The sequence below is a fragment of the Centropristis striata genome, chromosome 24, assembly GCF_030273125.1.
Source record: "Centropristis striata isolate RG_2023a ecotype Rhode Island chromosome 24, C.striata_1.0, whole genome shotgun sequence".
NCBI lineage: Eukaryota > Metazoa > Chordata > Actinopteri > Perciformes > Serranidae > Centropristis > Centropristis striata.
In genome coordinates this window covers 13,626,922-13,644,031 of record NC_081540.1, presented here as the reverse complement: position 1 = coordinate 13,644,031, position 17,110 = coordinate 13,626,922, and the positions used below count along the sequence as shown (strand labels likewise).

The 17,110-nt window shown below is 37.6% G+C and overlaps 2 protein-coding genes across 2 annotated transcripts; both read left to right on the top strand.

The window, feature by feature from the left end:
- Positions 1-586: 586 nt before the first annotated feature.
- On the top strand, positions 587-5,997 carry LOC131962721 (coagulation factor VII-like). The gene is made up of 8 exons (XM_059327747.1): positions 587-698; positions 1,768-1,931; positions 2,018-2,042; positions 2,635-2,748; positions 3,509-3,655; positions 4,811-4,929; positions 5,189-5,309; positions 5,403-5,997. Exons 1-8 carry the CDS (start codon positions 638-640, stop codon positions 5,993-5,995), a joined length of 1,344 nt encoding a protein of 447 aa, XP_059183730.1. The 5' UTR covers positions 587-637; the 3' UTR covers positions 5,996-5,997.
- Positions 5,998-6,405: 408 nt separating this feature from the next.
- f7i (coagulation factor VIIi) lies at positions 6,406-14,760 on the top strand. Its single transcript, XM_059327743.1, has 8 exons — positions 6,406-6,700; positions 7,692-7,855; positions 8,480-8,504; positions 8,859-8,972; positions 9,612-9,749; positions 11,474-11,589; positions 12,650-12,770; positions 13,274-14,760. Exons 1-8 carry the CDS (start codon positions 6,406-6,408, stop codon positions 13,882-13,884), a joined length of 1,584 nt encoding a protein of 527 aa, XP_059183726.1. The 3' UTR covers positions 13,885-14,760.
- The last annotated feature ends 2,350 nt before the right edge of the window (positions 14,761-17,110 follow it).

Genomic DNA, 17,110 nt, shown 5'->3' with positions numbered 1-17,110 from the left:
TATTCTTACAACAACCTGTTCAGCTGCAAAAATCTTAACTGTTTAAAAATACTTTGTCTTGACATAAATAGCAGATGCTACTGTGACGACTATGTTGGAGACATCCTATTGCTCCCAGTAATTGGAGTCTAGTGGTCTACACTAGTGGCCTTAATACTGACAACGATGTGGTTAAATGGTTTGGCGCAAAAACCATGTGGTTAGGGTTCGGGTAGGATAACGCTTTGGGGTAATATCTATCGTTAATATCCACATAATGAAGGAATAACTAGAGGGAGGGCGTGTATTTTTCTGAGGAATGGGTTTTCTATATTTGGATAATGGGAAATTTGGGATTTTAGGCCAATGGGAAATTAGTCGAAATTAGTAGCTTCACTCTGCAAATGCATTGATAGTATATCTGTACTGGACCTAAAGAGGAAACGTCTTGACAGATTTCAGATTAATCTGGGATAATTCAAAAGTGACATGTTGAAGGCTAAAAGCAGCAGTTTGTATGGGTCACACCTAGTCAGACTGGGTATTTCCATTGGGAACATGTGATCAGTGGTGGAAGGTGGAGGGGGGGTTGGACCAGACTTTGCACCTTTGCGTCCACAAAAAAGCAGCACAGCACCAGACTTGATGAAATCCAACTATGTGGCTGAGTGTCTTCTTCACCTTCGTCTTCAGCTTCTCTGGCTGTCAGCTGGCGTCAGGTGAGGAAGTCAAAACGTATTTCAGTACAAGTTTTTCATTCTTTGCTTGAAAGGTGAATAAGTTTAGCATGTAAGAAGGGCGGAAGTACTAAAGTCCAGAATCAATGCCATGTTTTTGAATTCTTTATAAATCGGGATTATTTGTACAGAACGTTGACTGATTGGCTGATTCTGCCAACATGAAATTACTGATATAAAATGGATCTGTCCATCCTTAACACTTAATCTCTAGATTGCTCTCGACTTGGTCTTGAGTTGGACTCGACAAAAAGACGTTTCTCACCAGTAAGATGCAAGAAAGTGGAACGATTGTACGGAAAATCCACATGCAAACTTTTTGCATGACAACTCTGCACACCGGGTTCAGTGCAAATTATACCCGCTGACGTGTAGCATCCACTCCAAACAACAACAAAAAACAGAAAGAGCAGCTGCAGTACCAGTTCTAAAATCTGAAGCGGCTGGATATGATGAAAATGCTTATGTAGCTGATATGCTGACGTTATATGTTGAAGCCAATAACACGATTCCAACAGCGGGAAGTCTGTCTACACACTTCGCTCCAGAAGGACTTAAAGTCAATCCGGGAATGTCTGGCGGCCTCTTGCTCGGTCACTCTCTCTATTTTTCATGCTGGTGTCCTGCTAACATCCTCTTCTGTCTCTTCTCCTCCACCTTGATGTCCGTAGAGGTCTTGAACGCTCACCCTCTGGCTCGGCAACGGTTCAGGCAAGACACTTGTCCTGCTCCAATCTAAATACCTCCCCACGGGACAAAACTCCTGTGCTTTTGACAGCAATCAAGGAGGCGTGACATCAGTTGGAACAAAGAATTTAATCCATCAAACATATATGTCCGCAGATAGAAATCTGCTGAAAGCTAGTTTGTCTAATATTTTTTCCTGCTTACAAATGTTTTAATAAATTTCCTTGCAAATTTTTTGGATGAAAATCCAAGCTCTGCATGCTACTATTAGCATGGACAAAGTACAAAGTACAGCAGAAGCAGAATGTCATTAGTTTGTAACAAATAAAGCATTTTGTTAATCTCTCCCTTTCTCTGTTTGAAGTCTTTCTGGATCCAGATCGAGCCCATGGCGTCCTGATCCGGACTCGGAGGTATAACTCGGGCTGGCTGGAGGAGCTGCAGATGGGAGATCTTAAGAGGGAGTGTCTGGAGGAGAAATGCTCCTATGAGGAGGCGCGGGAGGTGTTCGAACACACGGAGGCTACGGTCAGACTCGTCATTTTACTTTTAACCAGACTTCTCCTTTAATTTGAGAATGATTAATACAATTTGTGGCTTTTCTGTTTCCTCAGGATGAATTCTGGAAAACATACAACCGTAAGCAGCCACTCCTTATTTTATCAATCTCATACTGGTATAAAGTCTTTCGATCTGACCGAGGGCCATGCTAGGGAGACTAATGATGGTTGTAACCCTGAATCAGGATCGTACTTCCAGAACCAAGTCGGATAAAGAAACAAAAAACATGAATTAGCCTGACTGAGAAAGAATTTTAATTAAACTTGTTGGGAGGGTGTACAGTAACATGGGCCGAGGGAAGAGCCCTTTATCACTAATTATTTTAAAATTTTCACTTTTAAAGATCGGGCATTAGGCCTTGGTCGAGGTGTCAGAGTGCCGTACTATCATACAGTTGGTCAACGGTCAACATGGAGAATCCAAACACTTGCTTTTTTACGTTACCTGAAGGCCATCATAGTTCTCAACATACTTGGAAAGGGGTGGGTTAAGCGGGAAGGTGTTCAGTTTGTTGCCACTGAATTCGACATACTGCTCCTTTGAAAGTAGATCAAAATTTTGCCTCGCATCCCGTGTTTGTCTCAGATTAGTTGCTCTCGTACTGCAGCATGAGCCTCTGTCAGATCACAAACACCTGGATTGTTTAATCTGTTGAGTTCTTGTCCCGTAGTCCCAGACAGCTGCAAGTCGAACCCCTGTCTGAATGGAGGTAGCTGCTCGGCCCAGGGTTCATCTTACTCCTGCTTCTGCCTGCCGCAGTTCAGCGGACTCAACTGTGAGCTTGGTGAGCAAAATACATTCCTAAAATACAGAATGCAGTAAAAGCAGCAATACTACACAGTCTTGGAAATCTGAAAGGGCTCCTACATTTGAAATGTGGTTGAGAGAGCTGTGAAATGTATTACACTTGGAGTAAATCAGGTACATCATATCTGCTAAAAAGGATATCTTTTTTAAAATCTGGCAACCGTTTCTTGATTTAATGTCTAATAACTAAATTAGTGCTATTCTGTTGCTGTGCCATTTATGTTTTATAATTTATGATTTGTTTGTCTCATGTAAAAAAATCTGTCAAAAAAAACCAACGTATTGTTCTGTGTAGCTCCACCAACTATCTCTAATTTGTATATATTTTTCTGTTATGAAAACAATAAAAATAAATACACAAAAAAAAGCAGCAATACTACAATGTAAAAATGCAAGTAGAAGGCTCAAATTTAAATGTTGTTCTCTGTCTAATGCTGCTTTTTTGTACTGTTTAAATATATGTTTTCACTTTTATGCAGATGACACACTGCTGTACATGTCAGCTAACTGATCTTAAGTTAGTCCCAAAATGCTCTCAATTCAAATGATGACAAAACTTAAGTAAATCCATGGTATTTTGAGGACTGCAATGATAAACTTTAGACTGTATTTTATTCACACAAAGTTCCTCTTTTACGGATGCATTTAGTAGTTTTGGATATTAAATACAATTTAAAATAAAAAAATGCTTTTTGTGTTGTTTTGTGGTAAATTTATTTTAAATATGTTGTTTTTAGAGCACATGGCTGTACCAGACACCTGCCTGCTGGAGAACGGAGGCTGTGACCATTTCTGCGACGAAGGCGAGGGAGGACATAAACTGAACTGTTCATGTGCAGATGGTTATTTCCTGGATGTTGACGAGCGGAGCTGCAAAGCAAAAGGTGGGAGGACAACTTGATGCTTTCACGTGATTTATCGTTTTTCACTTAAGAGAAATTCTCTCACTCAGTTTCCATTAAAGGCTCAGTTCTGTTACAAATAAGTAAAATAATATATGTAATGTTATGAAAGTTTTTGACATTTTTCAACATTTTGACATAATTGGTTAAAATTTAACACTCAGTGAAACGATATTCTCACAAAAAATGTTTCTGAACAGAATGGCTTGCAGACACATTATGACTGAAAAAGGTTCCTTTAATTTGAACATTTCTGAGGTAGGGTGTAACTGCAAAACAAATTTAAGAAAAATAAAAAAAATAAAAAAAAATATATATATATATATATATTTGACTTTCAAAGTCAACATTTTCTCAAGTCTGAGTGAAATTAGTGAGAATTTTCCATCCATTTTTCCATTAGCCACCCATAGTTATGAGATTGCATATGACAACATAGTTAACCTGTTTGCCAGTCGACATGAAAGAGGACTCTTCTGGTACTCAAAAGTATTGAAATATCATAGATTTGAACATATGTGGGGTAATTTCAATGGAAACATGATTTTAAGTCTCTCTGAATTATTAGGAGCAGGAAAACTCACTCCCTCCCACTGGGCCCCCAAAAAACTCACCTTTAGACTCACTGCAACATCAACATGTTGGCCTCTTTTACAGTAGATAAACCACACTCCTGTCATACTGACCCGACTAATGAACTTTGTATAGTTTGTCCAAAATAACAGTAGAAATCAGTCCGACATTTGGTAGAACATCACTCGCATACATTGTAAAAACTATTCTGTTTAAATTAGTTTTTACACATTCAGCTGTGGACCTCTGAATATTATTTCACTGGCTGAACAATTGGCACTTCCAGAATATATTGTTTGAAGCTGTACCCAGGCAGTCTTAGAGCCAAGGCTGTCGGTCTTATCAAAGATAGACATAAAGTTGAAAATGTGGTAAGGGAATTCGGAAAATGTGGAATTCTCTGTATGATAACGTGCGCGCTGTGTACGGTGTAAATTATTGGCTTTGCAGTGTTCTATATCTATCACCACAACTTTATGTTTTACAGTAAAGATTCTGCCAGCTCATTAGAAATATAACGTTAAAAGCATGCATGGGTTTTTTTTTGTTTTTGTGTGGTTTCAGATTCGATAGCGTGCGGCATGGTCCCCGTCCTGCAGGGAGCAACCAAAGCTGAGCAGCTTGACCCTCGCATTCGGATTGTCGGCGGGACAGAGTGTCCCAAAGGTGAATGCCCCTGGCAGGTACGCTGACATCTCTTACATGTAGTAAAGGTTTTTCATTCATCACACCGGGTCTGTATTCCTTCAGAGAACAAGCAATTCCACAGAAACATTTCAAAAAACGTATAATATTAAATTACCACGTGAGCATGGACATGATTTAATTGATTAGCCTCTGTGTTTTGTATGTCTGTTCTTTGTCTTTTCTCCATCCTGATGAATGTGATACATATTTCACTGCTGATGATATAATAAAAGGTTCCGTGTTGTTGTTCTGAAGGTTCTGCTGGTGTACAAAGGAAAAGGTTTCTGTGGAGGAGTGATTTATAAACCGACGTGGATCCTCACAGCGTCTCACTGCCTGGAGGACATGGACGTTCAGTTCATGCAAGTTATCGCAGGTACACCGAGTACTTTTACTCCATTAAGCTTATATGTATAAGTGTGTACTTTTACTTCATGAAGCTGAGAATACTTGTGTACTTTAACTTCAGGCGAGCACAACAGGGAGGTGAGCGAGGGGACGGAGCAGCTCATCCAGGTTTCTGAGATGTTGATGCATGAGAACTATGTGAAGCAAACCGCCGACAACGACATCGCCCTCCTCCACCTGGCGTCGCCTGTCATCTACACGCAGTACGCAGTCCCGGTGTGTCTGCCGACGCGCCCGCTGGCCGAGCGCGACCTCTGGGCCGTCAGCCTGCACACAGTTAGCGGCTGGGGGAGGAGGGGCGAGAACGGGCCCACATCGTGCACCCTGCGGCGACTGAAAGTCCCACGGATCCGAACACAGCAATGCGTGAAGGACAGCGGCGTGGTGCTCACTGAGAACATGTTCTGCGCCGGATACATTGAGGGTCGGCAGGACTCGTGTAAAGGCGACAGCGGCGGCCCTCTGGTGACGGAGTACAAGAACACGGTTTTCCTGCTGGGGATCGTCAGCTGGGGGAAAGGCTGCGCCCGACCTGGCAACTACGGCATCTACACCCGAGTGTCCAACTACCTGCAGTGGATCCACAACCGGACGTCGGCGCCGGAGCTGCCGGCGAACATCACCGAGGCTTCGATTCACAACCTGACCACCTGAGAGTTTCATCTGTAGCTTTTATACGGAGGCAGAAGAAGTACTCAGATATTTAACTGAAGTAAAAACAGTACTACCACAGTGTAAAAATACTCAGTTTCAAGTAAAAGTTATGCATGTTTTCTTTCTGTACTTTAGAACAAGTAAAAAACTTTTTTCAAAGTAAAAGTACTGCATTTTTTTTTTTCAATTTAGTACAGCGTAGAAGTACTTTTTACAAGTATTGCAATCTTGTACTTTGGTAAAAGTAGTAATGCTGCAGTGTAAAAATACTTTTTACAAGTAAAAGTCCTGCATGCTTTTACTTCAGGGTATTGTATTTGTATGTTGTTCATGTTGCCCAGTAGTTACAGATTTGAAAGATTTCCAGACAACTTTGCATACTTTAAACACTTTATGAATTAAAATGGAGAATGAATGTGGCTTTGTATAATAATTTTATAATAATTTCATGTATATATTATTATGATTGCATGAATAAAACACAAGCTGATAGTTCTTGTGTACTTTTACTGCTAATCAGTCAACAGGAGATGTGTTTACTGACCTGGTTTGAGGGTCAGAGGTGTGGTGGGCATGGCCTAAAAAAAAAAAACAGCCTAAAAACCCCGTTTGTCCTGGTTTTGTTGAGACACTCTGAACTCATCATGTTGCTGAGGAGCTGCTGCACTGTGTGGATTCTGCTGGCAGGCCTCGCTGCTGCTGCAGGTCGGTTTTTTTCTGCTCAAGAGATTATTTTAGCATGTTAGTAAGAGAATAAGCTTCTATACAGATGATCTTCAGCTTTACTTTAATATAGTTTTTTCTTCTCTTTTCCACATTTAACTTGCTGTGGCCTTGTGTTTCACTGCAATATATAAATTATATAGAAAATGAAGTCCTGCAGCTCTTTAGAATCAGCACAAACATGGCTAGACTTGGGAACAACACAAAAATGTCTTTAATGCAGAATAAAAAATAAAAATACGCAAGTTAAATTTCTCATACATTTTACATGTACAATTGTATACACTTTTTAAAAAAAATTGGAATAAAATAGAAACTATATATAATCCAAGTGCCCGTAAGAGTCATGACTGTTTGAAAAAAGCAGATATTCATATTTGTCATGTGTCCATCTCAGCAGAATAACAGTGTTGCTGAGGAGCTCAGAATTAAATGTTTCTAAACAGGATCTGGTTAGTGCAAAAGTTTTAGTTTTTGGACACGTTTTAAATTAGACATGTAGAATGAAGTGATTTTGATGATCTGTTCAAGAATCGTTAAAGTGATTTTGATGATTTGTTCAAGAATAGTTAAAGTGATTTTGATGATCTGTTCAAGAATCGTTAAAGTGATTTTGATGATTTGTTCAAGAATAGTTAAAGTGATTTTGATGATCTGTTCAAGAATCGTTAAAAGTTTAAATACTGATGATAATGACAATATTTTTCTACAATAAACGGAGGATTTTGGGTGATTTTTTTTTAATAAATCATACATTTTAAACCCAACAAAGGGTCATTGGGGTCCAGAGGGTTAACATATAGAAACAGTATAGAGGGTTCATACAGCTGTTTAAGAGTAAAACTGAAGCACTTGCAAGCTACCAAAACCATTTTCAGACTCTCGAAGCCTTTAACATCGTGATTAAATATTGCTATAAATGCAATTGTGTGTGGAACTTGAATAAATCTTCATATTCTCTAATTTGTTTCAGTTTTTGTGGAGAAGCAGGAGGCCAGCCGAGTGCTGCGGAGATGGCGGCGAGCGAATAGCGGCTTCCTGGAGGAGCTGAAACAAGGAAACCTTGAGAGGGAATGCATCGAGGAGATATGTGACTATGAGGAGGCGCGGGAAGTTTTTGAAGACGACGACAAGACAGTGAGTGTTTTGCATGAGATACGTGTTAGTACGAGTTTGTATCTTGTCTTGAGCTGCCTAAAAAAAACGGTTTCGCGTTTTCTCTGTTCAGCTTATCACCCGTTCGTATTTTAGGAATATTTTGGCAAATAATGCACTAGAACATGTCCAGTTATTACAAATAATTCACCCTAAAAAAAAGCAGAGGTTAAAAACAATGCACTCGAACATATGGAGTTATGACAAGTAATGCACACGAACAAATGTCCAAATGTTATGAATAATGAACTTGAACATGTGCAGTTATGACAAATAATGCATTCCAAACATTCAGTTGTAGCAAATAATGTATTCCAACACGTAATTATGAAAAATACTGCACTCGAACATGCACAGTTATCGAAACATGCAGTTGTAACAAATAATGTACTCCCAACATGTGCAGTTATGATAAATAATGTACTCCCCATAATGCATTATTTAACTGTATAGACTTTCTGTATTTTCTACTGCTAAATACAACGTCTTGGGTAAAAAGGCAAAAGGAGAAAGCTGTTGCTTTTGACCTGATTATTATTAAAAAATAAACTGGACAGAAATGTACAATAAGTATATGTAATTATATGTTTATTTCTGTCTTTGCAGAGGCAATTCTGGCTGACCTATGAACGTAGGTGACACCTTTAAAGTTGTGCTTCTTCAGTAGAATAAAGTTAAAACAGCTTCTTTTGACTGGAATATAGTTAATAATCAATTTAAAAAGAATGTGATGATACAAGAGTCAAAATACTGTTTTACTTTGTTTGTTTGTTAGCACATTCTACCTGTGATAAGTATATTGATTTATCAGTCCTCCTGTGATGAAACCTTATTGATCCTCATTCTATTGGGACAAACACCAAGTCAGTCAGCTAAGGATTTTGTTGTTTTAAAGTTGAAAGTTTCCTCTGCAGCTTCACATGGTGCCATAAGAAAAAAAATATTTCTTTTCACGTTTCTGAAGTGCTCATATATTTTTTGGCAGGTCGTGACCCGTGCTTGTGCAACCCGTGTCTTAACAATGGGACATGTGTCTACGAGGGGACGTCCTACCAATGTTACTGTCCTGAAGGATTTGAAGGACGATACTGTCAGACAGGTAAAAAAAAAAAAAAAAGATAATAAATACATTAAAAATCAGGAATTTAAACTACAAATTAGCAGCTGGAAGTTTTTCCTACCAATTTACGCTGAGCGTAAAGAATGATAAAAACCAGAGCTGCAACATATTACATTTGTATGAATTTCCTTTCTGCAAAATATTTCGGACAGAAGACAGTCTATAAGAATGTATGGGAATGTACCTATAAGGTAAAGTGTTGGTTTATATTTATGGATATTATTTTAAGCATCTACAACTCCTATGAGAAGCCATCAATCTCACAAAGATGAGATTTAAAGTTGAAGTTGAAAAAGTTGTTTTAATTTTTTTTGTTCAAATGACAATTTTGCCAAAATTCACAGTCGATAGTCAGTTATCTTAAAAATATTTATTTAATATATGTAATCTTATAAACACTAATAAGACGTTTTATTACATTTTTCTGTAAGAAAATACAGGAAATAGCCATGTTAACATTATTTAATTCACATAAGGATTATCTTTGTAAACTAAAATGTAAAACAGTTGTTAGCCATTTTTATCTGTTTCATGGTGTGATCAGTTTAGCTACTTTTATATTATTATGTTATTTAAAAAAAAATGCATTTTAAATGTCTTCACCTTTACTTTCCGCAGTGATGGGTGACTTACTGAAGTGTCTTTTCCTGAATGGACACTGTCAGCATTTCTGTGATGGTTCAGGAGAAAGACGGAAATGTTCCTGTGCCGACGGATACAAACTAGGAGACGATGGACGAGAGTGTGTCGCTCAGGGTACAAATACTAGCTGACAACTACTTCTTTTAAAGATGTACTTGCATTTACTGTGATAACCTGACGACTATACCGACCTGTGTGTATTCAGCCTTCCTGTGCAGTTCAGCCTGTGACCATTAGGACAGGGGTTCCCAAACTTTTCCTTGCCAAGGCCCCCCAAATAGCATTAGCTTCTGGCCGGGGACCCCCAAACCCACCGACAATGCTACAAAATATCCAAATAAACATCAACTTTTAGAATGTATTTTCTTACTTTTATTTACCATTCAATAATTCGATAACAACTGTCTACACAGATTATGACGTCGTCATGCCGAATTTGCAGCTGAACTTGAGAATCCGACGATTACGGCAGTTTACGTATTGTACGGTTCAGGACAAATGGTTATTAAAAAAATAAAATAAAAAAATAAAAAATATATATATTTTTTTTCTCATCTTCCCTCCAATTTTCTGAGGCCCCCCTAGCGCCCCCTGGCGGCCCCCCAGGGGGCCGCGGCCCCCACTTTGAAAACCACTGCATTAGGATATGGATTCTCTGTCGCTGAGGAGCGCAGAATTTAGTTTTTAACTGGTTTAGTTAGGAATTTAAAATTTTAGGTTCTTTTTGGTTACTTTTGTGTCAGCAGCGGCACAGAGCTTAACTGCCGTGCAAAGGCCTGTACAGTACATACCACATTAACTTAAGAGTCCATATACGTATTGGCCAACAGATTTTTTGAAGTAAGGTAACCAAAGCCCATTTAACAATAAGTAAACAAAAACACAAAAATTACCAGTTTTACGTTTTTTTGTTTTTTTCTATAATAGAAATTGGAAAACGGAAAAAAACCAACCTGTTTCGAATTTATTTTAAGTGTTCATATATATATATATATATATATATATATATATATACCGACTACTGGTCAAAAGTTTTAGAACACACCAACTTTTCCAGAATTTAATTGAAAATTATGCAGTTTAATGTCTCAGTGTACTCTGAAATTAATGCACATTTGCAACATTTAAAATTCTTTATTCAGCATGATAGTGTTTTGAAAGTAAAAAAAAAGATTCAAAATCACATTTTATGTTGGAGTAAAGGACTAAAAAAAGACACAAAATGACAAAAAAGACACCAAAAGACAAAATGACTAAAAAAAGACACAAAATGACAAAAAAAAGACACAAAATGACTTACAAAGACATGAAAAGAATTCAAAAAAGGACAAAATAGCCCAAGACTCCATAGATATATCAAATTACATAACTCTAATCTCCTACTATCAGGTGAAACTCCTCCTTATTTTCTAAAATTATTACTTTCTCCCTTGTTCCAAGGGTGTCATACTGTCTAAATCTGCTAAACTCCACCTGTACGACATCAGTTTTGTTGATTCTGGGACTCTCAACCCTCCTGCTCCTGCTGGACTTGCTGGACTTGGCTGGTTTCAGTCTTTTATGCTATTACACACTCTTTGTAGTTGATCATCATGTAATTTGTATATTAGTGATGATTAATACTAAGCATATTTGTGATACAGATATTATAAAAGTTTACTGTGTTGATACAGTATTTTCTAACGGAAACGTTCATAACCGATGAGCTTATCAAGAACCACCAGAAAGTTCAAATTCCAACGATAATACCCATTTTTTTTTTACAGTTTCTTTCTACAATTAACAATGTTAAGGGTTGGTGGGGTTCAGAGGGTTAAACTTTTATTTCTGTATTTCAGTGGAGTATCCGTGTGGTCAGCTGCCTCCGCAGGAAACAAGCCTGAACCAGAGTGTGGTTGGTCAGACCAGACTGGTGGGAGGGAACCACTGTCCCAAAGGAGACTGCCCCTGGCAGGTAAAGTCAGCCAGCCCCCCTAAAGGCTGCAGGGTTCATGAGGGAAGGTCAAAGTCATAGACTGTTAATGGACGTAGTCACCGCGACATCACCTATTCGTTTTGTGGCCCGTTGGAAGCATCGGGTTCAGCGTTACACTCATCGCCATCTTGCGTCGCCATCTTGTTTCTGATACGGGGAGCAGACCATATCTGGACTGTGGAGGAGTGAGAGAGATCTGATCACTGACTACAGCCTCTCTACACCTCAACCTGACTGAGAGAAGTCGCTGCTAATTCATGTTAGCATTAACTGGGATGTTAGTTTTAGCTAGCAAAAAACAAAACAAAATGTTCTTTACTGACCTCAGAAAAATGAACAGCGACTCCTTGGAGTGTCTGTTAGTCCAACCAAACGCTGAACAAGACATTTTTACTGAACAAAACGTTCAAATAAACTGTCATTAAGTGAAATACAGTGTGAAAGGGTCAAAGTTATGAAACCAAACCGGTAAACGTTCTTTTTTATATCTATATAGCTTTATATATAACTTTATTGACATGCGGCCATTATTTACACTATTAACATCAAATTGTCTTGAAGATTTTTTACTAGTGATTGAGACCATAGTGTTGTCCTAAAAAAATTCTGAGGTAACAAATCAAGTGAGAGGTTTCATCATTTTGCATTGAAATGAATGGACAGAAATGTTTTTGCAGCCAAACTTAGCGCCCCCTGCTGGAATTTTTGGTAAAATGCAGCTTAAGGCACTTCCTGGTTTGCCTCCCTGCTCAGACCTGGAGGTTGCCACCTGGTTGAAGGCTTACGAAAACAAATACCTTAAATTTCATGGATATCTATTCTAGATGTTGACTTCTTGGGTTTAATTGTGATGATATTGGTGCTAGAGGGTCACCAAAATGGTTATAATTTATCCTCTTGGAACTATTAAGATTCATTCTCCGTCATTCAGAAATATTTACTCATTTTAAAAGCTGTTGTGATCTGACAGTGGTTGTAGTCTCAGAAACTAAAACTGTATTCAATCTGTCAATAATTCATCTTACTCATTGTCAATCAGGTTCTGGTTCAGTTAAATGGGAAGAGTCACTGTGGAGGAGCTCTGATCCGTCCAGACTGGGTCATCACTGCTGCCCACTGTATCCACGGCAACAGTGACCAAAACCTCACCGTGGTGGCAGGTAGCTAATGAAGGCTTTCAGTTTAGCTTTACTTTTAAATAAGCTAAATTGTTTTTTAGAATTTGTCTTTCCTTAAAGTTGTTTTCTAAATTTTACAGAAGTTGTTGTTACAGGAATTTAGCAAAGTTTTTTTCCTTAAAGTTTACAGATACATCTCAAAAAATTAGAATATCATGAAAAAGTTTGATTTTTAATTGATATTATGCAATATTCTAATTTATGAGACACTGAGTTTTGTGTTTTTTTATTATCTCTAAGCCAGAATCATCAAAATTACAAGAAATACAGGCTTGAAATATTTCACTCTATATGTAATGAATCTATATAATATAAGAGTTTCACTTTCTGAAATAATTGACAAAAAATATAGAAATTTTTCACGATATTCTAATTTTTTTATTCTCTTTTTTTTTAGATGTACCTGTATCTGTGTTGGAGTTGTTTTATAATTCAGACTTTTTTTAATGTCTCATGTAACAATTTATTTTTTTCATTGTTACCAGGGGAACACAACTTGGATGTGGAAGAAGGCACAGAACAGAAGATACCCGTTTCCATGGCGATCGCCCACGAAGGCTACGTCCCAGCGACAGGGGACAGCGATATTGCCTTGCTGCAGCTGAGTCGTCCCGTCACCTTGAACCGCCATGCCGTCCCCGTCTGCCTGCCGACCAGAGACTTCACCGCGATGGAGCTCCTGCAGGTTCGCTACCACACTGTGTCCGGCTGGGGCAAGAGGACCACCGGGGGCAACGCCGACACTACCGGCACCCTGTCCATCACCCCCATATCACCCATCCTCCGCAAGCTCTCCGTCCCCATCCTCGAGAACTCCCAGTGCTCCCAGAGAGCCCAGTTCAACCTCACCAACAACATGCTTTGTGCAGGATACATGGAGGGTCGCCAGGAGAGTTGTCGTGGAGACGACGGGAGTCCACTGGTCACGCTCTACGGCTCCACCCACTTCCTGACGGGTGTGGTTGGCTGGGGCCGTGGCTGTTCACACCCGGGGTATTATGGGGTGTACGCCAACATGGCCAACTTTGTTGACTGGGTGGAGGGCACCATAAAATCCCCGCCCCTCATGCAGACAGCCAATAACAAGCCAGCATAGACAGTTTAACCCTTTACTGGGCAAAGACCGATATTTGGTAACTTCAGCGGACATCCAAAATAGGGTCCCCATGCCTCGCCGTGAGGTCATAGAACCACATGGATTTCTCCAGCTAATCAGTCAAGATCAGGCTATGTCACAGATAGTGGTACCATCGCATCTGACCAATTGGTATAATAATGACAATACAATAATAATAACTCAATTGACCCTAATTTGCAACATAAAAATTAAACATTCTCAAAAAAAAAAGTCACAAATGTAAAAGTCTTGAAATATAACACTTTAGGATTGGAATTTTCAAATTCAAAGTATTTTATTGAGTGCCCCATAAAGGGTTAAAAGCTTTCATGAACCAGATTTGATTCTTTATGTCAGTTACAGTGCTATTCAGTACATGTTATTCTTCTGTTAAAAAAGTAAAGTTCATCTTCTTGGGACTATAAATGCGTTCCTTGTAATTTTATGAAAATCTGACCCAAATTGTTTCAGATAAATAAATAAATAAATTTAATAACTAGTTTTCCAGATTAAAGTCTTTATTAAGTTTTTCTTAAAATGTAAAAGGTTAATTCTCTGGAAAGCAGGAATGGGATGATGAAGTTTAATTGAAATCTGTTTTAATTTTTTTGTCTTAGAGTTGTGTTTCGTTTTTGTTTGGTGTGCTTGAGGGAATATCAAAGGGTTATCAAGATAATGGCTCATCCTCTTGAAACATTAAATATGTACTTAAAATGTCATGTAAATCTGACCAGTAGTTTTCTAGACTGCAGTTTTTTTCATGTCATAATAAAACAAATCTCAAGTAGGATTTGTGTTTACAATAAAAAATCTCTGGATTGATGTGTTGATGCTGAATAAAAGTTACTGATTGGATCATTTGTGATTGATGAGATAATAAATAAAAAAATAAAAATATGAATATCCTATTCAAACACTATAATGCTAAATAAAAAATGAAATATACTATATAAAAACTATTATACTAAAAAATATAAATATTTTACTATATAAATACTATAATACTAAATGAAAAGATAAAAAAAATTGCTATATAAATATTATACTATATAAATACTATAATACTAAATAAAAAGATAAATATTTTGCTATATAAATATTATAAAACTATATTAAATATCAATATTATTCTATATAAAGACAATATAAAAATGAAAATATTTGCATCTGAGTTACTAATTGAAAACAAAACAGGACATTCATTTGCTTAAACAGAGATCCAGGCGAGTTGTGTACATGTTGATAGATAAAGTAAATTTACTCGCTGTCAGGCCGGGTTCAAGTCAGGACTCAGATGCAGAGCAGGTGAACTTAAAATCCCTGACTTTGAGTAGAAATCTAACAAGGAAAAGTCGCTCCAAAGGAGGAAAAACACTGAAATCTGAATCTACACTAATTAATTAAATAAATAATCCTAATCGAAGATAAGGGGAAAACGATAAAATAAAAACTCCTACAAACAAAAGGTGCTCCAAAAGGGAAAAACCTGATAGGAAAAATAAAAGATTCTCCAAGAACACTATGAAAAACTGGATAAGGACTAAAAGGGGGAAAAATAATAAAGAACACAAAATGGCTCCAAAAGGAGGAAAAACAAAACGGCTGACTCAAAAGCTATGAAACTAAGAACTGTGCTTAAATAATAAAATAGAAAGAAAAACACTCTTGCGAGGAATCCAAAAAGGGCGAAAACAAGACAAGCTGTGGCAAGAAGGAGATAAGTGGCTGGTATGGTGACGGGTCAAACACACTGGACCAAGACAAGGGAGAACACAGACTATTGGAACACATGGAGGGAAGGGAGCACCAGGTGAACACAAACGGTAATTAGGGGAGCCAATGCCAAAGTGACCTGAAACGAGAGGAGAGTTACTATTTCAAAATAAAACAGGAAGTAACAGGACCAGAACACAAAATAAAAAAACACCTCACCTCAGTGTGACACTCACGAAAGTCTAACTGCAGTAACTATGTAAAGAGTAAAACGGAGAAAAATTGCTTTAAAGTTTTTTTTTACTTTTTTAAACTAGCCAGCCAAATGGTTCATAGGTCGGTATGTGATATGACACTTATTTCTACATGTATTGATGATTTCATTTTTATGCTCAAAAATCATGACGATTTATTTGACCTTTGACCCCAAAAATGTAGCTACTGCACTCTGGTTTTGCTGTAAAAGGTTCTAATAGTAATGCACAAACAGAGTGCGGTAACTACAATGTTGTCTTCTTTCAGCTTCTATATTTTGTTTTGAGTGAAGAAACATTTTCAAATTGATTTTATTATAAGTGAAGTTAAAAGTGTTTAACAACTATACTCGAAGATTCGTGTATTTTAGACTTAATATTATAAAGTAATGTTATATTTTAGTCTTAATATCATTTTATCTGACTTTTTCACTTGATCACTATCTAGATAATAATTTCCTTTTCAATAAACTTATAATTTATATCATTCTGCTCTTCACTATTCAACACAATGAAGAAATACAACTGTATCACAGTCAGAGCAGACCACTTACTGCCTCCTGCTTTGGTTTTATGTTTAAATTTGCATATATATCCAAAGCAGACTGTTGTAAGTGCAATTACTGCGATCTGATTTGGTTTTGAGTTTTTAAATCATTATTTATCTGAAATAAAGTCAAATTGAAAACTTTGTCACAAGATGAAACAAACATGAAGGAGTTCATTTTTTTGTTATAACTCAAATTTGACCAAAACTTAGTTAGTGCAGTTAGGCTTTGTAGGGCAGTATACTTAAGTATAATTCTGAGGTACTTGCACTTTACTTAGGCATTTCATTTTTTTTTCTACTTCATGACACTTTGGAGGGAAATACTGGACATAAGATTGATTGTGAGAGGTTTTTAAAATGCTGCTTACATGTTTCACAATGAGTTCCTTTACTGTAAACGCCTCCCACTCTCCGCCGCCGCCTTCAATCCCGGAGACGAGTTTCTTCACCTGCTTCGTACCAACGCGTACCACGAGGTTCATGTTTATGAGATCCTCCTTGATATTTATCTCTTCATGCAACATCTGGCTCTTTTCTCTTTCCCTCTGTAGTCAAGTTTCTTACAAATGTAGCACAAATGTATACATCACCAGCAGTGGAGGAAGTATTCAGATATTTTACATTCATCAAAATACTAATTCCACACTGTAAAACAAACTCTGATAAAGTTAAAGTCCTGCATGGCGCT